Source organism: Oreochromis niloticus, linkage group LG15 (assembly GCF_001858045.2).
Source record: "Oreochromis niloticus isolate F11D_XX linkage group LG15, O_niloticus_UMD_NMBU, whole genome shotgun sequence".
Taxonomy (NCBI): Eukaryota; Metazoa; Chordata; class Actinopteri; order Cichliformes; family Cichlidae; genus Oreochromis; species Oreochromis niloticus.
Window position 1 is genome coordinate 7,558,716 of NC_031980.2, and position 26,542 is coordinate 7,585,257.

Below are 26,542 nucleotides of genomic sequence, written 5' to 3' on the forward strand. Positions count from 1 at the left end.
ACCTCTTTTCACACTTCACCACTTTGCATTTAATCATTAGTTATGATTAAACTTTGGCTCTCTTCCACATTGTTTCCTTTATCCCGTCTCCCTCCCTTACCCCCAACCGGTTGTGGCAGATGGCTGCCCCCTTATTGTAGGGTCTTTACCTTCAAATATAAAGCACCTTGAAGTGACTGCTGTTGTGATTTGGTCCTGTATAAATAAAACTGAATTGAATTCCCGAGGCTGCTTCTACTGAAGGTGTGTTCCTGTTGAAAAGGAGTTTTTTTTCTTCCTATTATCCTCAAGTGCTTACTCATGGCAGGCCATCTGATTGTTGGGGTTTTCTCTCAGTTATTGCAGGGTCTTTAGCTCACGGGGCCTTGAGGTGACTCTTGTGATGTGGCGCTATGAAGCGATATGATACGATGAAAAGAAGAAGGGAAAAAGAAAGGAAAGGAAAAAAATGAAAATGAATTCCTGTGGCAGGACCATAAGAGAGCGGTGCAAAAACATCAATGAACTGAAGCAACGTTCTAAATACGAGTGGGCCAAAATTCTTCCACAACAATGTGAGAGACTGATAAAGTCATACAGGAAACAGTTACATCATGCTGTTGCTCCTAAAGGTGGTTCCACAAGCTGTTGAAACTATAAATTTCTGTAATGTAATATTAGAAACTGAAAACCTACAAACCATCTCCATTATACAGCAAAAACCATAAATTAGAGCCAAGCAGCCAAACTGCTAAGAGACCCACAGTGCCTGTACTTTTTCATATACCACTTCTCCTTCTTCTACTGTTGAAGTCTAAAGCAGCCCCTGGAACCATAAGGTTAAAAATGTGAAATTTATTTTCCTTCTCACAGGCTGATCCAAAGGAGTTGATTCGATTGGTCACACAGCACGTGTCCTCGTATTCAGATTGGCCCGAGGAGCTGCAAAAGCTGATCAGCCAGCTGCATATGTACAACGAGCGTCTGACAGACTTTACCCAGGCACAGGTGTTGCAGGGGCTCGGCCGTGGTGTGGACGTTCAGCGGTTCAGCTCTGACGCTGATTACAAGAAGGAGACCATACTTGGTCTCACAGAGTAAGTGTGGCTTAAATGTTGGTACTTTTGGATTTGTACTGTAATCGGAAAGGTGTGCTTTTTTTCCTTTTCTTTGTTTCTACTCTAAAAGATTGTTCATACCACACACTTGGACATGAGTGGGAGAGATTGTCAATTTCTGCTTTAATGAAATGAAATCTAAAGATTTTCTTTCTGTTTTTGTAATGTGTGTTTAGGACACTGGATGATGGCGTGTACAGAATCGCTTTGTCTCTGGCTAAGCGCTACAGTGTTCCTCTGTGGGAGGTCTACATGACCCACCTCGAGTTCCTCTTTACAGATAGCGGGTATGCACACACACACACACACACACACACACACACACACACACACACACACACACACACACACACACACACACACACTGTTTAATTACATTTGTGCACACACATCTGTCTGTCTCTTTGTTTCCATCTTCAGATTGTAAACTCTGAAAAGTGTAGCAACGCTCTCTTTCAGTTATAACAAAACTTACCTACATAAAAAGCCAAAACACCGCAGGCTATATCAAACATGTTGTGAATGTGTGTGTTTGTGTTTTGTGAGTGAGAGCATGTGAACCATAATTTATTTGCTCTCTGACTTCATAGCTGGGTGTCTGACTAGCTCTGCACCTTTGCTTGTTTTTGCAGAATGCATTTTCAGCAAAGCTGAGGTTGTGTATGTGTGCGTTGGTACGTGTGCACATGTGTGGCTCCGTGATAAATATCCACCTGTCACATTCCGATATAAGGAAATGGTTTATGGATTCCACTTAACAATAAATTACAGCCTATACTTTTCTTAAACCTGATCACAGCTATTCTGTGTGTGTTTCCTTCAAAACTTCAAGATCATGACAAATGTGTGAGGAATATTCAGACTGTAATCTTGGCTATCTGCAAAAGGCTTATTGATTTAACAAAAGGATGCAGGGAATGTTATAAATAGAGAAGACAGGGGAAATTTAAAGGGAAGAATGTATAGAGTCAAACGTGTGCAAAAAGAATATTTTTATTGAACCTTGTAGGCAAATAAATTGTTATGTTTTACAAATCTCACATGTTTAGGAGAAGCAGTCAGCTACAGTGCAGTGCCCAACAACAGGGCACTGCACAGGCCTCAGCTGACTTTGCTGAGGCCTGTATTTAAGACGCATGGTTCACTTTACTGGGCTACCAGTTGTCCTCATTGCCAGTTGACATACCAACACTTTAAACAGTTCTTTAAATAGTACAGTACCGTGCAGAAGACTTGAATCACCCCTCATTTCTTTGCGTTTTACTTCTAAGTAGCCTTGTATTTTTTTTTTTAAAGTGGTCTTGAGCAATTCTCCAGGTTTTCTGAAGGTCTTTCACAGATTTTCTTTGAACATTTGAACTGTTGCGTATCTTAGCCTGGTGTCCTTAAAAAGAATTTGAGGAAACTGAACAAGCATAAGACAAAAAGAGGAGGTAGCAGGCTTAAAATTTTTTTTCATAATACGTTAAAAGTAGCTGATCTTTGATTCCATGACCTGATTGGCTTTGTATATTATCTGGGACTGAAAGGGTTAGGTTGTCAACAAACTTTTTTCCTGAAGAAAAAAACAACAACAGCTACAAGTAGGTTGGAGTTTGAAGCCTGTCACCTTTTAAAGTTTCCCTCAGAAACAATCATGAAATGGAATCTGTTTCTCCATTAGAGATACCAAACATTACTGTCGTTCAGAAGAGCTGGCAATTTTCCTTTCCCATGTGATGGCAGGGTAAATTGTTAAAATCACACTTTTCCCCTGACATATATCAACGTTCTAAAGTCGATGTAGATCTCAATATGGTTACAGAAGAACAAAGTTAAAAATCCATAAGTATATTTCAGATGAAGAGAACTCTAAGGACTCATTATTAGTTTAAGGCACATCCACAGAATCAGTGTGTGCTTAGGGGGGTGAGAGTGGGAGGCAAATAGATGGAGGGAGAAGAGATGGATGATAGAGAATGAGTGTCCCTGAGACAGTCCTATTAACACAAAATGTATGCTTCAGAAGAATCAATGTGCTGCTAAACACTGCCGTCGTCAGCTGTTCTCTGCCTCCGCGTATAAAGCTTTGGAGATGTATACAAGTTGTCTTTATGGACCTGCTTTTTAATGACATCCTAATGACAGCTATAAATCTATCAAAGAGACTTGTCCAAACACAGAAATGGGTTCACATATTGGTCAGTGGAACCATCTGTTTTTACAGTTTTGGCTTTAAATCTCATGTCTAGCTCCACCTTTACATATTTTTTTCACATAATGGCAACTTTTTCAAATATTCATGATTTTGTCTGTTGAAAAAAAGACTCATCTTGAGCCAAGCCAACTTAATTTGTGAAGCACTTTAAAAACTGCAACCGGTGACCAAAGTGCTAAGCATAGGAATAAAAATGCATTCGAACTAGAATACAAAAAAATATAAAATAAAAGCATCAATAAAACACAAAGCATAATTAAATATGAGTGAATCAATAAAATCAACATTTCAAAGTAGTTTGAAAGATGAGCAGAAGAGGTGGTTCTGAGGAGCGGATTTAAAAAAAGCCCTATGAAGTCCCATCACTGATACCACTTATATATACTTGACTGTTTCAGATCTTCATATTGAGATTCAGTTTTTGAATTTCAAGTAGATTAATAAAACTGATCCAAACAAATCCTCATTTGACCCTCAAAACGACACAGCTCCAAGTTCCTCGTGTCAGTTCCTACCTGCTGCCAGCGGCTGCTTGTGATGTATTTTCTGCACATCACTGTGTTCCCATTATGAGAAATAAATAGTCTTTTGTGGCACGTTCCCTTCAGACTAATCCCCAGCCAAGATGTGTTTTGCTTTGAGCCTAATGAGGAATCCTCTGAGACAGAGAGAACACCTTTAAAGTTTGTACCAGCTCTCTTCAGGTGCACATCTGGTGACCTCATATGGCAAATTAAAGTTCACATCATATCAGATAATGGCTGTGTTCCTCTGCCCTAACAGTACAGCTCAAAGGTGCCAAATGTATATCACTATATAGTCTTTAACACTGTGAGTTGATTAGAACTGCTCCGTCCCAGCTGATAAAAATCCGAATCAATAAAAAGAACTTCAAGGATAATTTTTCTTATTAACTCCTGCAATGTTAGAACCCAAACAGAGATGATGCTCTCAGATAATATTTGTGTTTCTAAAATCAACTTCACCAGGACTTCTGCTTTGCACTGTCCACTCTGGGCACTTCACACTTCAGGCAGTTCAGGAAACTTGCAGGATGCAAATTATATTTATACTACAACTTGAAAAGAATATTAAGAAACACAGTCTTCCTTCCCTGTCAGTGCAGCTGAACTTTAACCGCTATTTCTGAGTAGATTTGTTTCTGGCATTATGCATATTGTATATTTCAATACTTTTGTGGCAGATATGACTAATTAGCAAGTGACTGACTTGACTTAGAATTTTTAGAATTTTCAGTATAAATTAAATTGAAAAATAAAAAATATCCTGCAATATATATTATGTTATATATTCCTCTCATAATATTGCATGCCCATAGATTGCATTTTAAAAAAAAATATTCTCAGCTAATGATGACAATTAAAAACAACCCACATTCCTAGCATTCAGGGGGAATGTGAATCTTTAGCTATACACAGGTTAGCTGCAGTACTGCCTGTATTCACTTGAACGTGTTTGCTCTGTAGAGACTGTTGATGTACTCGCACTGAGATTCTTTAAGGATTGACTTCGACCATGACCTCGGGCATTACTCTAGGCATGCTTTTTGCTGTCATGGGGGGACAACCAGAGAGCAGAATATGGACAGTGAGGTGCAACAGCATAGCCTTTGGTTCCTCTGATGTTTTCACTTGTACAATAAAAGTATACCTGACCGTTAAAACAATGGATATTTTGGTATCTTCGGAAGGTCATTTTGAGAGGCTGGCATTTATCCCTCTATGACATGTGCAAACTTGTGCCACAATCTCTCCAACAAACCAGACGTCCATCCCCAACTCAGCTGTTAGTGGGCTGTTTTTGAAGGTTAGATTCTAAATATTATAAAGACATGTTTTTATGCTATTCTAGAGGCAGGATTTTAATTTGATTAGTAATTTTGATTACAAAACATCTGTAAAAATAAAAACTCTTAGATTTAAAATTATTTCCAATTTCAATGAGAATTGGAACCAGTTCAATGAGGAAAAAATACATGTATTTGTTAATGGGAGTTCAATTACAATACACGCTCTCTGTATGTAATTACTTCTTCCTAATCTTAGTGAGACATTGATAGTGACATATTTTTGATGTGTTTCAAAATGTGTATCAGGGAGAAAGATTTTGGAGTATATTTTTTAATATTTTGGAGTTTTTTCACTTTACATGACTCCAAAGTGCAAAAACACTTTCACAGCCCTGTGCTGGACAGTCATTTGTAAACCGGTTAATAAAATAGAAAAAAACCCCCACAATTCTAACAGCACTGACATTTTAAATGATCATTACTGCTCTTCCAAAGCTCACCTACACTTTTGTTCTTCTTACCACTTAATTAAATATGACTCACAATTTTATTATACAGTTACGTCTATCAAATGTGGTTAAAGTGCAGAATTTCAGCTTTAATTCAAAGGCTCTAACAACATTTACATTAATTGTTTAGGAATTACAGGCATTTTTATGCAAAGTTTCCCATTTTCAGAGGCTTTTTTGGTCCAAAGGCTAAAAATTAATTAGAAATTAACATGTCTCACATGGCAAACTTTTTATTTTATGACAAATGAAGCAAACATAATATTTGAAGTAGATTCAAGTTGTTGAATTTGCATTTTTTGTACTTTCTCTTTACTGTAATTTTAAATATGAGACCCCAAAAAGATGTCAGTCCAAGTGAGGGAAGCCATCATTCAGATGAACTTAAATCAGCAGCTCAGCAATACCAAATGATGGTGGTGGATGATGACATAAAACTTCCACTTAAATTTCAGCTAAAATACATGCAGACAGAATTAGTGAAAAAAAACATTTTCACAACATCTAATCAAGTCAAGAACCGCTGAGGAGGTAGGACTATCATTGTCATGAATGGGATTACAAAAAGGTACAAACCAGTGGGTCCACTCAAAATCAGGAGGGCCAGATTAGACCTTGCCAGAAAACATCTAAAACTGCATGCACAATTCTGGGAGAGACGAAACCAAGATGAACTTGTACGAGAAGGAGAGAAACGGCTCAGGATGTGAAGTATACCACATCATCTGTCAAACATGGTGGAGGTAATGTTATAGAATGGAAATATGCGGCCGTCAGTGGAACTAGGTCACCAGTTTTACACCAGTAAAGAAATGGGATATTCTCTTATTTTTGGGGTTGGCTGTGGTTCAGAAGGTAGAGCGGGTGGTTTTATTCTTGGCTGCTCCAGTTTGCATGCCAAAGTACTGTTGGGCAACTAAACCCCAAGTTGCTCCCGACGTGTTCATTGAAGTGTGAATGTTAGGTAGAAAACACTTAAGCATAGAAAAAAAATGCTTGTATGAATGTGTGCAAATAGGTGAATGAGGCCTGTAGCAGAAAATACTTTGAGTGCTCAAGCAGAGTAGGAAGCGCCATATTTGAACCAGTTCATTTACTATTTACCATTTTAATGGTCAGGTTAATCTCAACCCAACAGAGTATATTTATTGAATTATGTTATTAAAATATAAAATAAAAGACAAAATTCAAAAAGACTCGCAAACAAGCAGTAACTGAAGGTGGCTGCAGTAAAAGGAGGAAACAGCATTTGGTATCCATGGATTCAAGACTTCAGGCAATCATTGACTAAGTATAAAAAATAATCTTGTTTTAAATTCTGTTGTGCTTTTTATTGTTTTTGAGCCTCTGAAAGGGGGGGGGTCCACAAATGTCTGTAATTTTTGAAACCTCCGTGAATCAAAGCTGAAAGTCTGCGCTTCAATCATAATATTGACTGATTTTAAAATCCACTGTGGTGGTGTACAAAGCTGACTTCATCCAGCAATTTATGGACCTAACTGTTATTCTCCCCTGGACAAATTGGCTCTTTACTTCAGCAGAGTTTTATAACAAACAAGAGAATGCAATGTGAAGCTCCGGATATCACAGAGAAATAACCCCAACCAAGATAAAGTAGCAAACTGTGTTGTGAGAGGAGCGAAATGCCACCAAGCAAACAGCAGTAGGTAAGCCACTGCGCAGCAAACTTTTAATAAAGCTATCAGGCTCTATATATGTTGACCGAAAACACGGTGCCAGCTGTGGATACTGAAAAGAAGATATGCTCCTAATGTGAGCAAAGATGCATGGAACACCTTTTGTCACTTGAAAGAATAGAGGGGCAGGGAGGAGATAACAAAGCAGAGCTTGGCATGAAAACCGAGCACTATCTGCCAGCTTCTGTGCCTTTGTGCAGTTGCTCATAATGCCCCTCAAAAAAAGTCCTGGCTGGATAAGTCGCAGTCTCTCTTGCAATTCTTCTCGCGTCGCAGTGTTTTTAGTCACTTTGGAGCTAGCATGATTAACTAGTGAAACATCAGACTTTGATTGGGGTGACGGGCTGCCTGCGTACGCTTAAGAGGGAGACGAGAGGAAGAGCGAGCAAGAGAGTCTTCACTTTAAGTTAGTCGTTCTGTTGACTCCAGCCTTATTAGAGCCCCTGTTGTGAGGATGATTAGTGTTATTTACATTATTGAGCTTATTGTCAGCTGCCGCGCCGCAGTCAGGCTCTATATTTTTTTCATTAGCGAAAGCCTCCCAGCTAGCTGTGACAGAGAGCCCAGAGGAAGCATTGTTCCCTTTGATGTTGTCCCGTTCTGACAGATAAACAGACTTCCACTCACACAAATGCACTCCCATGTAGCCACAGATTGCTCAGAGCCCCTCAGTGACTTCAAGCAACTAGCTTTACTTCGCCTTTGCCTTTTCATTCTTTGTATCGCTCCCTGTTTAACTTTTGTTTGTGGTTCTCCAAGTTTTTTTTGACATCCTCTTTCCAGTGTTTTTGCCTGTGTTCTTTTCACTTTTTCTTTTGCTCTTTAGACCACCTGCTGTTCTTGACTTAGATTTGTGGCAAAACATGCTTAGCAAGGATGTGCACAAGTCTTGTGCAACCTAAAAAGCTCGCTGGATACATTATTTCCTTCCCTGGGAGCTCGGATATCTCCCCTCACATCAACTAACACGTTCCCCGCTATTGCTTTCCTTCTCTCGTTGTCTCTGTCTTCTCTTTGCCATAGCCTCTCCCCACTTTACCTTATTTATGTCTGAACTGATCAGCTTATTAAATGTATTCTCAGTGTGGTCTATGAAATCTTTTTTTTTTTTAATTTATTTTTGTTGTTGTTGGAGGGACTGTATGCTTTGTGATAAGCCTGCAGATTGCTCTGGTGTTTTTGCACCACTGTTTTTAGCACTACTGTTTTCAGAAATGACTTTGGAGCCAAATAGTCTCCATTGCTGGTAGTCTTTTCTTTGATTTTCTGTTGATGAAATGTGTGGGTTTTTCTTTTTTTGGTTAGCTGTGTTTTTTTCTCATCTCTTTCAGGCATAGTGGCTGTTGCTGTCTATATGAAAGGCTCAGATCTTTTCCTTTCTGATGCCTGAAACTTCAAGTGTTCACACACTGCGTACCAATAGATATTTTTTTTGTGAAGCCATTACAAACAGCAGGTTTTTACAACCACATATGTAAAAGCTTTGATAGTAGGCCGGGCTATCGTTGTGTGTTTACTACAAATCCAGCTATATAAAATTATATTTTCATTTTCTGCACATTTTTCCTGTTTTTCTTATTCCATTCCCGTTTTCTCTTCCACAGCCTCTCCACCAAGGATATTGAAACCCGGAGCGAATCCCTCAGCCTGTTTGAGACTTTAAAGTGTAACCCTCAGGCCTTTTACAGCCACATGACGAAGTATGTTCTTCCCACTGTGGAAGGAACCGACCTCAACCGCTTGCTCTACTACTACACCTTACTAGATGCTGCGGGCTGTGAGCCTTACGTCACCACCACCATCAAGCCAGACTGTCATGTTAAACTGCTCAAGAAGCTTCGGGCTGTTGCCAATGGTGAGGTGTACACTGTTTTTTATTGTGATTATATAGTATATGTAGTTCCTAACTGATATTTTGATAGTTGTTCTGACAAATCCCCCAGCTAAAACATTTTGTTACTAACATAACCACGGTTCTCTGAAAACCATGGGGGGGGGGATCTTATAAAGGGGAAGTGACTTCTTGCGTGACCAATCACAGGAGCTCCACTAACACCATGTTTGTCTAACACAGAGCAGTCACTGTAAGGACACAGGGACCCCTGACCCACTTTAAAATACATTTTAATCTATAGCAGTTAGTCGGATTTATTTAGTACTAAGCATGCCATTATTGTTTTACAACCCTGTGCCAGGAAAATGATAGATATGAAGTTCAAGCAATAAATCTGATTAATTCAGATGGAATTTATTATAATAAAACAAACAAATCAACAATGAAGTCTGGAAGCCTGCAGTATCAGCAATATTGGCAATCAAAACATGTAGTTATGGTTTTAAAAAAATTATTGGCTTTTACGTTTCAGGATTTAATAAATATCATCTGGTCCTTAGCATGTTTTAAAATTAGGCAAATACAATTTCAGCTAAACTTTAAGACATACACCACATCAACCCATGTCATTATTTAACAAAACCTAAGCTAATATACAGAAGCAGTGTGTGAGGAACTGAGTACATCCCATGATTCCCTAGCTTGTAGAAGCACCTTAAGCAGCAATAACTTGAAGTAATAATTTTTTGTATGACTTTATTAGTATCTCACATTGTTGTGGAGGAATTTTAGCCCATTCTTCTTTACAGTGTGGCTTCAGTTCATTGAGGCTTGCAGGCACTCATTTATGGACAGCTCTCTTAAAGTCCCACCGCAGCAAGACTCCGGTTGAAATAATGGAGGTTCTGAATGTTGTTTCCCCGGGGACATTCACTGTGGCTGAAGTGAAAAAGAAAAGTTTGGACATGAAAGATGATATGAAAAAGTACTAACAGACTGCAAGAAAAAGAAGAAAGCAGGCAAAGGACAAGGAACGTGATCTGTCAGCTCTAGAGGAGAAACTCCCTGCAGTGAAATATAAAGAAAGAAAAAAATAAATCCAGATTCTCCAGCATGAGTGGGATAATGCAAATAATGACATCCAACAATAATAATAATATAAATTATTTTTAATGGAGATAATTTAAGAAAAGAAAAATCACATAAGGAATACTTGATTATGTTTAACTTAAAAAATGTTAAAATTGACGCTTTCCCATTTAGTATTCTAATTTCTTTACATGCATACTGCTAGTGGTAGTATTCATTTTAAATACTTGGTATTAGAGATCGTAAGACAGCCAGGCCTTCACTTGTTTGTCTGCATGGTCAGAGACATTCTGAGAAATCATTGGTTTGCATACGAAATGTTCTTACGTGTGATTTACGTACACACTGAGCGCGAGCGAGCTTATTACACAAGCCTTGTGTTTTGTTCTGATGTAGCTTTGTAAACCTAAGCCATGTTTCCATGTTGTTTTTAGGCAGAAGAGGCTTTCTCCTGGCAACCCTCCCAAGCAAGCCTTGTTTGGCTTTTTTTTTTTTTTTTTTTTTTTTTTAACTCTACTGCCATAAGCTTTAACATTTAACATGCGAACTGAGGCCCAGGGAGTTTGAGATGTAGATCTTGGGTTCTTTCAGTTTCATTGAGTATTGCACTGTCTGACCTTGGGTGAATTTGCTGAACTGTACAGCCATGGGAAGATTGGCAGTTGTGAATGCATTCGCTTTAGAATGATGAACTTCAAATTGGAAATGGCCTTATAACCCCGATCAGTAGCAACATTTGCTTCTCCGATGATATCGCTGATGTCTTTCCTCCATGGCTTTTTGTTAACATACACCTCAATGCTCCATTACCTGTGATAGCAGTAAAGGTGTGTTTAGTTTTTCACACAATGCTTATGCATTGTGTCTTAGTTTTTGTTAAAATGATAATGATGTCATGTGTTGTGGTTCATCTGGGATTGTATTTACCTAATATAAGACCTGGTAATGAATTGGTATGGGGGTTTTTTTATAGTGTACTGATACATAAAACTTCAGGACTGAAGTTACCGAAGTTGCAAATGCAAAAGGCTGATGCCAGGCACAGAGAATAGAATTCAAAGTGAGTCCGTGGGCCAGCATTTTTAGACGGGAGGTCCCAGGTGAGAGTGTGCATGAGTTGATGACCCTCCCATGTCGGGCAATTATCCAGTCCTACAAGGAATGCTAGAGTCTTTGACAGGTTGTCACTACTGAAAAAAAAATCCCAAAACAAAACAAAATGAACCAGAAAAAAAAAAATCATGGAAACATTTCTTGCTTTTAAATTTCAGTATAATTCTAGTTATTTAAAAAGCATTTTGTGTGAAATCATGAGGGAAGTCATTTTGCATTCGGCAAACAGGGTTATAGTTTAGAAAAACAGAGTGCTACCATTTCTATTTGCAGACTAAATAATAGCCCTCATTTACTGAAGAATGCAGTTTCTGAGGAGTAAAACGCAACAAAAAAACAAATTCATAGGGATAGTGCACCTGTTACTGGTGGGGGAAAAAAACACCTCTGGCCTGTGCTGTCAGGAAGTAAAAGTCCAGACTTGAAGACAATCTGTCTTGACATGACTGATGACTCACACACAGATGCTGACATTGCTTCTGGTCAGCGGTTGTCATGTGGAATTTAAAAACAACAACAACTGACCGTCTGAATAAAGCTAGTCGATAACATTTCACTGGGAAGAACAAATAAAACACCTCCGATGACATCCCGATAGTGTCAGTTACACATATTATCCTTTATGTCTGATTCATCTTGCCCTTTGATCTTATTCTGGTCCCTTTTTTCCCTATTAGCTCATGTAGATGTTTTCAAAGACGAAGAGTAGCAGGGTTGAACCATACAAAAGTATAACGATATGGCTGTGAAGTGAAAAAGAAACCATTTCAGCATCAATCCTATTGATATACCAAGTGTCTGAGAGAAAGCATTGCACTCGGTCCTCTCCCAGGACATCATGTCACTGGTTCAGCGCTCCAGGCTAGAGTGCTCAAACTTTGTTGCGTACGGGTGAAGCTGGTGTCACTTCTTGGAAAAGTTCAGTAAAGGTCAGCCAGGTGTCAGCTGTGTTTTCACGCCTCACTTCCTCCTTCTGCTCCTGATAGCGCCACAGCTTTTACTGGTGACACATGTCTCTGTTTAACACACGGAGCCACACATGCCCAAATCAAGTACACACACAACACTGAGACATCCACATCAAGAGTGGGATGCAGTTTTACATAAAGTAAAAAACATGAAATTTAACTTTAAAGGCACTCACTCCCACTGCTGCTTTTCAGTTTCACTTATGCACAATTACTGCCACATCACTATATTAGCATCTGGCTGTTTTCTCCTGTTTGTGCTTCTATCGCTTATATGCAACTCACAATGACAGCGGCTGAAGGTTTACCACACAAAGAACAGTTGTTCTAGGCTGAAGTTAGAGATGTATGATGAAATTGCAATCACATGTGCAGGTGCTCTGAATGGGACCTTTTATGAAGTAATCCAAATATAGGCCCAGCTCTTCACAGTGGAGACATAAACCTTGTAAACAAAGCAAGATGAGGCTCAAACTGCATCTTCTGGGCAAAAGGTTCCTCAGCAGTTGATCATCCGTGTAGAACATGAACAAAAGACCAGTTAGTCAATAGACAAAACAATATGAACTCAAGCCAGTTTTACATTGTTAAGCCTACATTTATTTTTACAGTGTTGTACAAAACTCTTGAGCCTTAATTCCTTTTTGATTATCTCCACTGAGGAGGTTATAGGAGGTGATAATGAAGCTATATAGAGCTATTTAAAACTGTTTCTTACTGCCATTGGCATACTGACATCATATAGTAAATATTGTCAGTACACCAAGTAAACTGTAAATCAGTCACTTTGGACCTCTGGCCTCTTCTTCAAGGTCAAATAAGGTCAAATATTCATAAAACGCCTCTCATCATTAAAACTAGTAAAACTTATAATACCTTTTTTGTAATGCCAATATTTAGGGAATGATACTATTATATTGGGATTCTAAATATCTAATATTTCTTATATTTTGTATGCAATTATGTCACATTTGGCCTCTGACTGTACTTTTACATTTCACATCTGCCTTTCTTTCAAGTTGACCTTAAACTAAAAGTATTCAAATTAAAACATTGTCAAGAGAGAGACAATGACATGCTTAGTTAGTTAGAAATATACTGTAGTAAAATATTATATAATAACATCAAGTTAATATTGTGATTAACAAATCAATTCCTCTTATCCATTACCTACTCCAACATAATGTTTGTATAATCAGAGTAAACATCTGTTATGCTACCCTTATCTGATTTTTACTGAACTACAAACTTCTACCAACTTTTTAGTTCTGCCTTGGTGGAGGTTTGTGCTCTGCTCCTAGAGTACTTCTTGTTTATATTTTTCTGCCCACTAGCCAGACTTTCTTGTAATTTTTTTTTAAACTGCTTGTGAGCAATAGTTCTCCAGGCTTTCTGAAGGTCTTTCAGATTTATACTTTGGACACTGGCTACTATGTCACTCATTTTCAGCCCAGTCCTTGTAAGGGCATTTCCAGAGGAATGCTTTTTATTTGTTAAGCCATTTTCCATTGACCTATGAAACCAGAAAAACGTCTAACTGAAGGGATGAAGCAGGGTTGTGCCTACACATAACGAAAAACTTGGCAAAGAACCTATTTTAAATTGTATCTTCAATTCTGGACAACTTGTTACTAGCAGCCTGTCACAAAAACCAGCTGGTTTCATATGCTAGATGTGACGTGACGACGAGACACCATAGAAAATGAATAACAGTGAGTGACTTCATATGGCCACAGGCAAAATAACCGCAGGCGAGCTCAGCATGGGACCTGATAATAAACTCCAAGCAAGCGACTGAAGTGGCTACCAATGAGATTCATGAGTACCATTGATTGAAACATGAACCGGTAGTAAGTACATTAAGAGGTTACCTAGGTAACCGGAGCCTTGCATGTCGACCGGATGTCACCTTCAAAGTAATGTCCGATGAGTGAATTGGTTTCAGTGGACTCAACTTTAGGAAAGGGAAACTGGGAGAGAAGGTTCAAATTACACAAGAAGGTAGTCTTTGGAATGACCTTCAAAAATCCTGGAGAACTATTCCTAAAGACTACTTCCATAAATGACAAGAAAGCTTACTTAAAAGAGTTCAGGCTGTGTTGAATAAAGGTGGTCTTACCCAATATTGGCTTTCAAGCTCAAGAGAATTGCACAAACACTGTTTTAGCCTTATTTACGATATTGGCATAAATTTTGCCACATTTCAATACATTTCGGCACCTATTTCCCATTTGTCTAGTAAAATATATAGAAATGAAAGGTGACTCAAGACTTTTGCACAGTGTTCTGTTTTTAAGAAGTCTTTTATACAGAATACAGAAAAATTTCTTGGTTTCAGGGAAGCATGGGTTAGAGCTGCTAATGTTTCCCTAAACCAGCTTAAAAACACACAGAAAATAAAAGAAAATGGATGCACTAGTTTTAAACAGGCAGCATAGGTGCTGACAGTTGCATAAATGCCGTTTAGCCATGGGGAGAACCAAAATCCATGCTTTATTGCAGCACATAAGCTACCAGGAGCTGCAGCATCATGAGTACTAATAAATTAATGCACACGCATATATACACTAAGCCAGATTTACTTTATATGCATGCACAAGCACGTATAGTGACTTTGTGACATTAACACTTTCACGCTAACACTTTCTGTACTGTATGTTTCGCTCTCACTCACTCATTCACACACATGCACACAGATACACACATACTGTTGAAATATAACCCACGTATTCACACTTCCTGCAGCAAAACTGATACACAGGCTGTTGCTGTGTCTCTGGGGCCTCTAACTTTCTACCAACACTTTCCAACTCTTCTGACATGCTCATTCAAAATGACTCATTTGCAGTCCTGAAGAGACACATGCAAACCAGCACAGCCAGATGTACTTACAGAGACTTTCAGATGAGTTGGAGACAGGTGGCGCGTGCCCAGTGTTCATCACATTTTCAGACACAGTACCAGGTGACCGTCTGATCGGGCTCTGGTGGAAAGGGGGAAAGAGAGGCAGTCTGAGGAGTGGGTGGGGCAGGGGAAGACGGAGAGAAAGAGTACATATGTAAGTATCTGTGGTTTACATGTCTGTCTGAGCCTGTCTGGAAGGTGTGTGTGTGTTTGTGTATGTGGGTTCAACCTGGAAAGTTTTGTGTGTGTGCGTGTATGCTTGTGATTGTGTGAATGATTTCAAGCAGCATTGACAGAACCCTCCCCACAGGCAGACCCGTGTTAAAATATTTAAAGCCCAGACAGGCCATGGTGTTGCTACAGTAATGCGTCTGTCTGATAGCGCTGGAGACCGAGAGCACACCACCGGCTCTCTCGCTCTCTCTCATACACACACACAAATGCCTACTCCGGGGGTACTGCAGTGGTAAATATGATGCACGCAGACAGATTGACAGTCAAACTGTACATGTTAGCATGCAGGCAGAGACGGCCGGCACCCCTTTCACACGCAGGTCACACGCGATTCTTGTTGTTCACATCCACTGTTTACTCTTTCCTGAGATGCTTTTCATCTCCTGATGCTTTTCTGTCATGTGATGGAATATTCAACATCCTGTGCAAATCTCTCTTCTGCTTGGTTGTCACAGAAAACAGAAAAAATAGTAATACAGAAGTAGAGCATGCACTGTATGCACACTATAAAAATGGTACATTGTGTTCCCCTTCCGACACAATGCAATTGTTATAGGAGAATAAACATGCTTATTGTTTATACGTAAATACTCTTTTTACAATTCCCATTATTTATTTTGAAGATGTAGCAATAAAAGGACTTTTTTTATGCCATGTTTACCTTGAGCTAAACATAAAGCTAATGTAAAGCTACTATGATATTACAGCTCTTTTTTAGGTGTTCAACATCTACCTTGACTAAATGGTGCATATTTGAGACATATGAAAGAGTCTCCAAGTACACAAGGACAAGAGAGGAGCATCCAAGTATACTTGTTCTTTTTTTGATCATATAGCTCGAGGCTTCAGTGAAGAGGCAAACACATTTTTTAAGGCAGAAGTGTTGTAAACATGTCAATATGTCTTTCATGCTTGCAGGTTTGAACTATCGGAAGCTCACGGATGAATCCTCGGATCCACTGGCCACTCTGCAACCAGTGCTGACCAGTCAGAACGTGTTGTCCATCTCCAAACTTGCCAATCGTTTGCCTTTGCCCGGCGGTGGCGGTGGGGCCACGGTGTCCGCCAGTGCAGTCCACGCAGTATGGCTGCAGAAGGTGTTCTGGAAAGGGGACCCCCAGCTGCTGAAGAGACCCCCTCAGAGCGACCAAGACTACCTACACGCCTACGACACTTGTGCCAAATACCTGGACAGGCTGGCCCCTGGGGACGCTGTCCGCTTCCTGGATAACATCACCTTCTCTGTTGATGCATCTAAAAACGTAAGCCTTAATTGGGCCAAACAGAGGGGCATCTTTTTCATAGAAATTATTCAATGACAGGGGGCGGGGGTCATATGAGCTGAAGAGGCTCTATTTTCTATTACTTTCTCAGGTAGGAGCTGTGATAGGTAGACAGACTCTGGGTAATTGCAGCACAGAAGGTAGTTGGTTTCTGCCGCAAAGGCAGGATTCGTATTTGGTTAAAGGGAAGATTGCGGGGATTTTCACTCAGTACATCAAACTGTCATTTTCCTCACTCCACACTCATCATCGTTGTGCCGGTCTTCTCTAATGCCTGTGGCCCAATTTCTGGAATGCCAAAAGCCCTCTCCTAATTTCAAATACATTATTCTGTTCCCATCCACTTTCTGCAGCCTCAAAGCACATACCAGTCATGATTTATAAAAGAAATTATAAAATTTCACAAGGAATGTCAGCCACATAATTACAGGACTGTGAAAAATTGTCCTGCAGTAGACTTAAAGTGCCTCAGTGCACCTTATCAATAGTAGCCTGCTGTTCTTTTTTTTTCTTCGCCCTGGCACCCTGCCAACACCCTTCTCCAGACCTTCCCTTTTTTTTCTATTTTTGTCCTGTGTCCCTTTTCTTTCCCTACCACTCCAAGAGAGCTAATTGATCCCTCTTGACTTCAGAGCCAATTAAACTCCAATTCCCAGCAGGCAATGTTTTCCCTTTGTGTTCTTTAACATGCAGATTACCTCTCAGGAAGACACCGTCCACTCCCTCTGCCATTACCATCCCTCTCTTCACTTTCTTCTGTCCTCCTCGGATGTGCAAAGGGAAAACAGAGTCCCTTCTTACTTTTAGGAATGTTTTCGACCTTTTGACCATTGGGTGGCAACGATGGCAATGATGAATCAATTCATCATTGCCACCCAGTTGATTCATTTCCTACAAGGCCAAGGAGTGAAATGCATGTCTCGGGTTGAAACTTCCCATTGGATATTTTTTTCTGAAGGGAAACAGATTATTGATCTCAGCGAACCTCTTTGGTGGATGCATCCCATCTTACTCAACTTCTAACTTCTTTTCTAACCTTACCCAAGACTCTGACTGATGTTGGCTGAATGAGTACCTGGATTTGATTCAGTAGGATACAGAAGATGAAGATTACAGCAAATTCAAAATGGGGTACAAGTAGCACATGCTGAAAGTCTGAATGTGTGTGCGTGTATGTGTCTTGTCGGGGTTGGAGTTTGTGCGTTTCTGTGCAAGCATAAAAACCTCCTGTAGCCCGAGGCCCACTCTTCTCCCCATGAATGGTTAACCTGCTCACACTGAATAAAATCAATTACTCCAGGCTGGCAGCTATGATCCCTCTCACTCAAACACACACTCCTTATACACATGCACATGCTACTCAAGTTCCTGATAGTATTGAAATGCAGATAGATTAGGTTGTACCTACTTCTCTTTAACTCGGTCTATTTTAAATGAATGTACGAGTATATAACTTGAGCACCTCTCTCTCTGCTTGTCTTTGCTCAATTCCACGCCTCCCCAACTTCCACCTCTCTCCCATTCTCTTTCTTCCATCCATTTCATGTCCAGTTGAGCATCCAAGCGAGGTTGGAGGTGATAAAGCGAGCCACCAAAGCCCTGCGCCAGCTGGGTGAGAAGAACAGGAAGAGAGGAGGTGATGACAGTAGGGAGCAGGAAGGGACGGACCCTGCAGGAATGACTTTTGATGAGGCTCTAGCACACCTGCAGCAATCTCAGGCCCACCTGGACACTCTGAGTCATCCCTTCATTCTGTCACTCAAAGACAGCCAGGAGGTAAGCCCCATCTGCCAAACACTTGAGCCATTTTATTCTTTTTCGGAGAGTGAGATTTGCTCTTTGTGTAAATGTGCTTTTAATGATCCATTGAAAGAACACACAAAGTTTAAGAGCGATATTTGCCAGCTGGTTAATTTAAATGGGGACAAAATTATTCTTTAGCACGCAGTACAGTGTATCGTGCAATCATTCTAATCCACAAACTTCAGTGGTAAATAATTACAACTGATATCCAGCCAAAGCCAGTTTGTTTTTGTGGGAAACACAAAGAAACACAAAGAATTTGCATAAAAAGTGATGCAAAAATCGAAAAGGCATGAGCTGATCTACTCTTCAAAGAAATGAGGCATGTGGTTAGTCACACAAAAATGGTCCCAAAATAAAGCTGGCTTGTTTGTGTGGATGGATTATTAATATCATTATTTATGTTTTTGTGTGTATACATAAAATAATCATTATTGCTAAAAGACCGAATTGTTCGGTTGCTTCAAAGTTCTACTTTTAACTGATCAGCTGATCAGCATCAGAGATCCAGTCCATGCATAAACTCATTTTAATATAAACTCATACTTACATTCATAGTACTGTGCAAAAGTCTTGAGCCATCTCTCATCTCTTTATATTTTGGTAGTAAAATGGGGGAATGAGTTCAGCGATTTCTTGAAATGTGCAACCATTAATGGAAATACAGTATATAAGAATAGTTTGTACCATTCTAACAGCCTGAAAGTCAATATTTGGTACGACCACCTTTATTTTTCAGCACAGCTTGAACTCTCTTAGACAAGCTTTCTTGTAATTTATTTGAACAAAAACTCTATTTTATGCCTGTCAAACTTTGTTATCTTTGGCATTTTTCATAGACTCAGCTAAAGAAATGAGAACAAATTATGTTTCTGCAACAGGCTGCTAGTAACAAAGTGTCTAAAAATAAGTTTTAAATGCTTTTTTTTTTAAGCTGTCTGTTATTAGTAGACACAACAGCGTTTCATCCCTTGAGTTCGGTGTATGTCTGGTTCCTTGGAAGCAAAATCAGTGAAGAAATGCAATCCCTACACAAATGCAATTACCTATGAAACAGTAAGTTTAATAGGCCCTGAAGTGAAGAAGACATTTGACTCTCACTTCTTACGTCTTTGCCAGTTCATAAGGTCACCTTTGGCTGGACATACAAATGGTGCCTGCATATACAGTACTTGTAACGCTTGTGTCTATGTGTGGGTATGTGTGTTGTATATTTCGGGGGTGGTTCTGCTCGGCTAAGCTCTTCCCAGCCTCAGAGGGACCAGTCAAGGGTATATTAATGTAAATCTGTGGTCTGCTGTTTCAAATGAGCCCCGCCGTATGGACGTATATACGGTACAAGCACCATGCTGTATCTCATTAAGCAAAGTCACACTGACTTACCCCACTGTCACCTCACTGTGGCTGCCTGTGTGTGTATACACAGTATGAATGTGGGGCTAGAGAGAGGGGACATTATAACTTGGCGAGCTAAGTGTTGCTATGCGACAAGATATCATTGAAAACTGGTGATTTCTGACCCCCACACTGTGCAAGTTAATAATATTTAGTCCCAGTTTTAACTGTGTTTAAAAGCACATACCCTCCATAATAGAGTGGAAAACACGAGCATTACCAGGCAGAGCTTTAGGGCAGAGTCACTGATGCATACATGGGTGCACACACACATACACAAGCACACACACAAACACTGCATCCTCTATAATATAACTTCGCTTTTTTTGGTGGAGGATGTGATTATATCCTTGGAGATGGATAAAAAAAAAGGGATATAAGAACCAGAAAAGGGCAGATAGGTAGGGAGAGATAGATACAAGAAGCTCTGTAGGCTCTGTTTGGCTATACTGTGGTCGTTTATCAAGTGTACGTGACCAGCTGCTAGAAATATTGTTAAACCTTTCTAACACAAAGAATCTAACACAGAGGCCTTGACCTACAATAAGGACATCAAATGGCATGTTCTTGATATTGTAAATAGTGATTTTTAAACTATTAACTAGTGCAATTGTGAGAAAAACAGCAAAGAAAATAACAACAGATCGTGTGATTTGGCTCTGTAGCAGCAGGGCTATTCCTTTCTATGTTCCATATTCCTTTTGATGTGGTGAATCACATACTGTGGGCTATGAAAACCATGTCCTTGATAATTACACTTTAGAGTAGTATATAATATTAACAAAATTAACAATAGTCTTTTTTTTTCCATCCACACACTGAGGCTGCACAATGATACACAGAGTGGCTAAGATCTCCATTATCCTACCAGGGTCCCCCATTTCCTCCAGGTGAAATAGGAATCCCTATTACATGCCCATTTTTTCTGAGCTGCTACTCTTTGGAGGAGCCTCATACCCGCTACTTTCTTTGTCCTTAAACTCTCTCGTGATCATAGCTAAGGATTGGAACAGAGAGCGATGAATTGAGAGCTTAGTTTTATGACACACTCATCATGTCATCATCATGTCCATTTCCTCTAACTGGCGCTTTACTTAAAGTGCTAATTTTTTCTGACAGGCATTCGTGGTCTGGCTCTTGGCACTGAGTGCTGCAGAACACATCAGTGAAACTAAAAGGATATCCACAAAAGAGATGTTACACAACAAGACACTCTTCAGGCTTTATCTGATATTATGCTCTGAAATTTAATATACAGAGAAAATATCATGCATATTTGATATTCCTAGCATAAACATGATGTCAACATAAGGAATGTATTTATTTGAGTAACCTGAATACTTACCAGCAGATTTGTTCGGTACACCTGTTCAACTGCACATTAGGGCAAATATGCCAATCACAGAGCAATACCTAAGGGCATTTAGGTATGAAGACAGGGTCAAGACGACCTGCTGAGGTTCAAACTGAAAATCAGAATGAGGAAGAATGGTAATTTAAGTGACTTTCCACATGGCATCATTATTGGTGGCAGACAGTCTAGTCTATTTCAAAAACGTCTGATCTATTAGGGTTTTTCTGCAAAACCATCTCCAGGGTTTACAGAGAATTGTCCAAAAAAGAGAAAATCCAGTGAGCGGCAGTTCTTTGGGTGAAAATGCACTGTTGATGTCAGAGGTCACAGGAGAATTGCCAGACTGCTTTGAGCTGATAGGGATAGTTAGAACAAAGGTATGCAGAGCATCTCTGAATGCACAACATGTTGAACCCACAGTCATCGGTTAAAGATGGGTAACAGTTCACACAAGCTCACGTTGTCAGGTAGCAACATTGGGATAGTAGAAGTCCAATTTAATGTAAACAATATGAATGTTGTTTATACACCACAATGAGCCTGATTAGCTGACTCATGTTCAACCCTTTGTGACCATAATGAGCCCATCTTCTAATGGCTCCTTCCTAGGATAACTCACCATGTCACAGAAGCCCAAATCATGTCAAACTGGTTTCTTGAACATGACAATAAGTTCATTCCAGAGGCACACCAGATTGCAGTTCACACCATATCTCAATCCTTTGGGGCGTGATGGAATGGGAGATTCACAGTATTGATGTGCAGCTGACATATCTGCAGCCAATATGTGATGCTGTCATGTCGATGTGAACCAGAATCTCTGAGGAATGTTTCCAGCACCTTGTTGAATCTGTTTGAACATGTGCCAAACACCTTCACTGTTAAAATATCTTATGGATTTGGACGATTTCCAAGTAGTATTTTAATGGTGGATTTGGAAAAGACACATGAGACACAGAAAGCACAGACATTACATTTCCTGATACTCTAACTGAACTGTCTGGATGTAGCTTCCTGCTGAGAGTTTGTGTCAAAAAGAGGAGGAGGGTCTTTCAATGGCTTGAGCTCAATTCTACTGCAGCTGCAACAGGCACTGAAGGGTTTGTGATTAGACTGAATGTTGGACGGTTCCCTGGGGAACATGACAGCATTGCAGCAAACGCACACCAAATCCATCTTTTATGCATGAAATTGAACTGCATTTATGACTTCTGCAGCTGCCTGGGCCGAAGTTTCCTTCTTGCTCTCTGGACCTGTCTGATCTTTTTCCAGTGCTGACTTGTTGTATGTCACTGACCCTGAAAGTATTTACAATGTTGTTTGAAATTGGACACATGAGGCGCACTTTTTGATTGAAGGTTTTTAGTCATTAATTAGTGTAAATATTGAACTGGCATGACCAGTAATCATCCCTCCAAAACAATATGTGATTGCTTTTACTTTATATGCCATGTAAAAAAAAAAAAGTTTATGGAATGAATAGTGAAAAGTGGCCATGGTTCAACAATGATTAATGAAACAAATCAAGATGGGATAGAGTAATTACTGAATCCTTTCATGCATATACTTTGAGAACTGGAGCAAGGTGTTTAAGTTCATGTTTTTCTTACAACTAATTAAAATATGGATATCTTTAGAAGTGCATTATTTTTCAAAACACATTCTGAAGGAGTTATTTATTTGGTCACTAAAGTAGTAGTAAAAACAATATGCTGAAACTCATGTTTTAAATATTAGGTGCACTTACTAACTGCTAGTACAATCCCGTATTGGACACCATGTGTGAAAGGAGGAAAGTATCAGCAATTAAATAACCTTTAGCTTCTGGCAACTCCAAAGACCTTGTCAGCCTTATCCTCTGGCATTTGTGCTCGTAGCGTTTGCTGAAAAGTCAGATAGGGGTGTAAAATGTAACAACCAGAGGCATGTGACTATGCATTAATAGAGCCAAAAACCTGATAATGACACTCACACATTGAAAATGTCTGCATGTGACACAGATGAGTAAATGGTAATATACAGTGCCAGGAAAAAGCATTTGCCCTCTTTCTGATGTCTTTGTTTTTTGCATATTTGTCACACTTAAGCTTTAATATTAGACATAGATACCTGATTAAATGCAAAATGCAGTTTTAAAATTTTCATTTATTAAGGAAAAAAGTTATCCAAACCTACTTTGGCCTACTGTATGTGAAAAAAATAGTTGACTCCTAAACCTAATAACTGGTTGTGCCACCCTTGGCAACACTATCGCCACCATGTTTGACTGGTGGGTTGACTTTTCAAAAAAAATTTTTTATGAAATGCTGTATTAGTTTTAGATGTAACGGGACTCAAACCTCCCAAAAGTTGTGTCATCACTCCACAGAATATTTTCATATAGATGGTTTTTTTTTTTTTTTGGTAATTGTGAGACGAGCCTTTCTGTTCTTTTTGGTCAGCAGTAGTTTTCGTCTTGAAATTCTCCCATGGATGCATTTTTGCCCAGTCTCTTTCTTATTGAAGAGTCATGAACTCTGACCTTACCTAATGTAAGTGAGGCCTGCAGTTGTTCCATTGCAGATGTTGTTCTGGGTTCTTTTGTGACCTCCTGGATGGGTCATCAATGCACTCTGAGTAATTTTGGTAGGCCGGCTACTCCTGTTCCAAGTTTTCTCTGTTTGTGGATATTGATGTCTGTTTCTCAGTTGTCTCTTTGTCATGTGCCTGCCTGCTTCAAGTCCTCCACCATAATCTCTGTCCCCAAGAAACCAAGGATCACTGGACTAAATGACTACAGACCTGTGGCTCTGACATCTGTGGTCATGAAGTCATTTGAGCGCCTGGTTCTCTCCTACCTCAAGACCCTCACGGCCCCCCTCCTGGACCCCCTGCAGTTTGCATACAGAGCCAACAGGTCTGTAGACGACACTATCAACATGGCTCTACACTTCATCCTGCAGCATCTGGACTCCCCAGGAACCTACGTCAGGATCCTGTTTGTGGACTTCAGCTCTGCCTTCAACACCATCCTTCCAGACCATCTCCAAGGCAAGCTTTCCCAGATGAATGTGCCTGATCCCATCTGCCGGTGGATCACTGACTTCCTGACGGACAGGAAGCAGCAGGTGAGGCTGGGAAAGAATGTCTCGGACTCCCGGACCATCAGCACCGGCTCCCCTCAGGGCTGTGTTCTTTCTCCTCTGCTCTTCTCCCTGTACACTAACTGCTGCACCTCCACCCACCAGTCTGTCAAGCTAATCAAGTTTGCAGATGACACCACCGTTATTGGACTCATCTCGGACGGGGATGAGTCTGCCTACAGGAGGGAGGTTGAACATCTGGTGTCCTGGTGCAGCCACAACAACCTGGTGCTGAATGCCCAGAAGACAGTGGAGATTATTGTGGACTTCAGGAAGCACACAGTCCCACTCCCCCCCATCATCCTGACTGACACCCTCATCACCTCTGTGGACTCATTCCGCTTCCTGGGTACCACCATCACCCAGGACCTGAAGTGGGAGCCCACCATCACCTCCGTCATAAAGAAACCCCAGCAGAGGATGTACTTCCTGAGGCAGCTGAAGAAATTCAACCTGCCAACACGGACGATGATGCAATTCTACACTGCAATCATCGAGTCCATCCTCACCTCCTCCATCACCGTGTGGTACGCTGGAGCCACTATCAGGGACAAACAGAGACTGCAGCGTGTTGTGCGCTCTGCTGAGAAGGTGATTGGCTGCAGACTCCCATCTCTGCAGGACCTGTACACCTCCAGGACACTGGGGCATGCAGCTCGGATCACAGCTGACCCTTCTCACCCTGGACACAGTCTGTTTGACCTGCTCCCCTCAGGCAGGAGGCTCCGGTCCATTCGCACCAGAACCTCTCGCCATAAGAACAGTTTCTTCCCCTCTGTTGTTGGACTCATGAACAATAACCATATGACTGTTCCCACCACTAACACACGACCCTACACTGTGTTCACTGCATCATTCCATGCACTCATGTATATATCTATCTACTTAGCACTTTTAATTCTTATTGTTATGTCTATTTAAGTGTTATATGACAGTATGTTTGCACTAAGTACCACAGCAATTTCCTAATGTTGTAAACCTGCTCAACATTTGGCAATAAAACCCTTTCTGATTCTGATTCTGATTTAGCTCATGGCATGATGTTTTCCTCTCATAAAGTGGTGAACTTCATCTCATCTTTACTTCCGAAAGAAACAGCCTGTCTGATTTTGTTTATTTTTATTTAAATCATAATTCATTTTATTGTCAGGGTCCCAGTTGTGAGATGCGTTGGTGGCGAGTTTTCCAGTAATATTTCGACCCTATCCTAACATTTTAGACCTGAGTGTTTATATTAAAAACAACACATTTCTCAGTTTTAACATTTCATATTTTGTTTTTTTACCCAGCTTTAAATTTGCAGATTTTTACATTCTGTTTTTCAAAGGGCATTATGATTGAGAACCTAACTAAATACATTTTGTACTTCCTACGACACACACGTCCTTGATCTCTGACAATTTTGTGCACTTTTTTCACAGTGCCTTTTTTCCCCTTAAGAACTCTTTCTGTCATCTCATTAATATTAGTTTGTCTCTAACGTCTTAATATTTTATGGCTCCTAAAAAGACTCTGATCTTGCACATTGAGATTAAGTCTACTACCTCAGTCTTTAATCATTATTTTCAACATCATTGTGTTTCTCTTACTTTTTTCCATGTTTTCTTCCTATTCTAGGAGCAGCTGCAGGCCTACAGTCAACTTTACGATTTGTCCCGTTCTGAGAGGTCAAAAGTCTGCGAGTTAGCAGTCACTATGGCAACTGATGGACAGCCCCTGGAACAGATTGGAGAGCTTCTGCGCGTCACTGTTGGATCCTTAGACCTGTCTCTTAAAAGTGTCCTTCACGATGCTGTGGAGAGAGTAGTCGCTGCACTCAGGTATTTTATTTTCGATGTCAAGGTTCTTGAGGTTCTACAGTATATGCAAAAAAACACACAAGATAAACTCTGAGACGTCAAGTGCTGTCAATACCCATGTACATACTGAGATAGTTTGCAAAGATATGCTCTGCCAAATGTTAGTTAATCTACTTTTAGTAACTTCCCAACAATGCCCCTACATGCACAATGACAGAGAATCTTGAATCTCAAAATATGCATCATTTTGAGAAATACATTTTTTACTTTCTGCAATGGCTTATTAATAACATGTTAATAATGGACTAATGTTTGATAAGCAGTTAGTTAATGC

At 40.0% G+C, this 26,542-nt stretch overlaps 1 protein-coding gene across 2 annotated transcripts in view; it reads left to right on the forward strand.

Annotated features, from left to right (window-relative positions):
• Positions 1 to 26,542, forward strand: part of nbas (NBAS subunit of NRZ tethering complex) — a 177,545-nt gene that overhangs the window by 97,563 nt on the left and 53,440 nt on the right. For both annotated transcript variants that reach the window (XM_005449591.4, XM_005449592.3), the window contains 6 exons: positions 853 to 1,076; positions 1,274 to 1,384; positions 8,915 to 9,165; positions 16,371 to 16,714; positions 18,287 to 18,511; positions 26,027 to 26,229. In XM_005449591.4, coding sequence (XP_005449648.1) covers positions 853 to 1,076; positions 1,274 to 1,384; positions 8,915 to 9,165; positions 16,371 to 16,714; positions 18,287 to 18,511; positions 26,027 to 26,229 — 1,358 coding nt within the window. The remainder of the gene's footprint in view (positions 1 to 852; positions 1,077 to 1,273; positions 1,385 to 8,914; positions 9,166 to 16,370; positions 16,715 to 18,286; positions 18,512 to 26,026; positions 26,230 to 26,542) is intronic.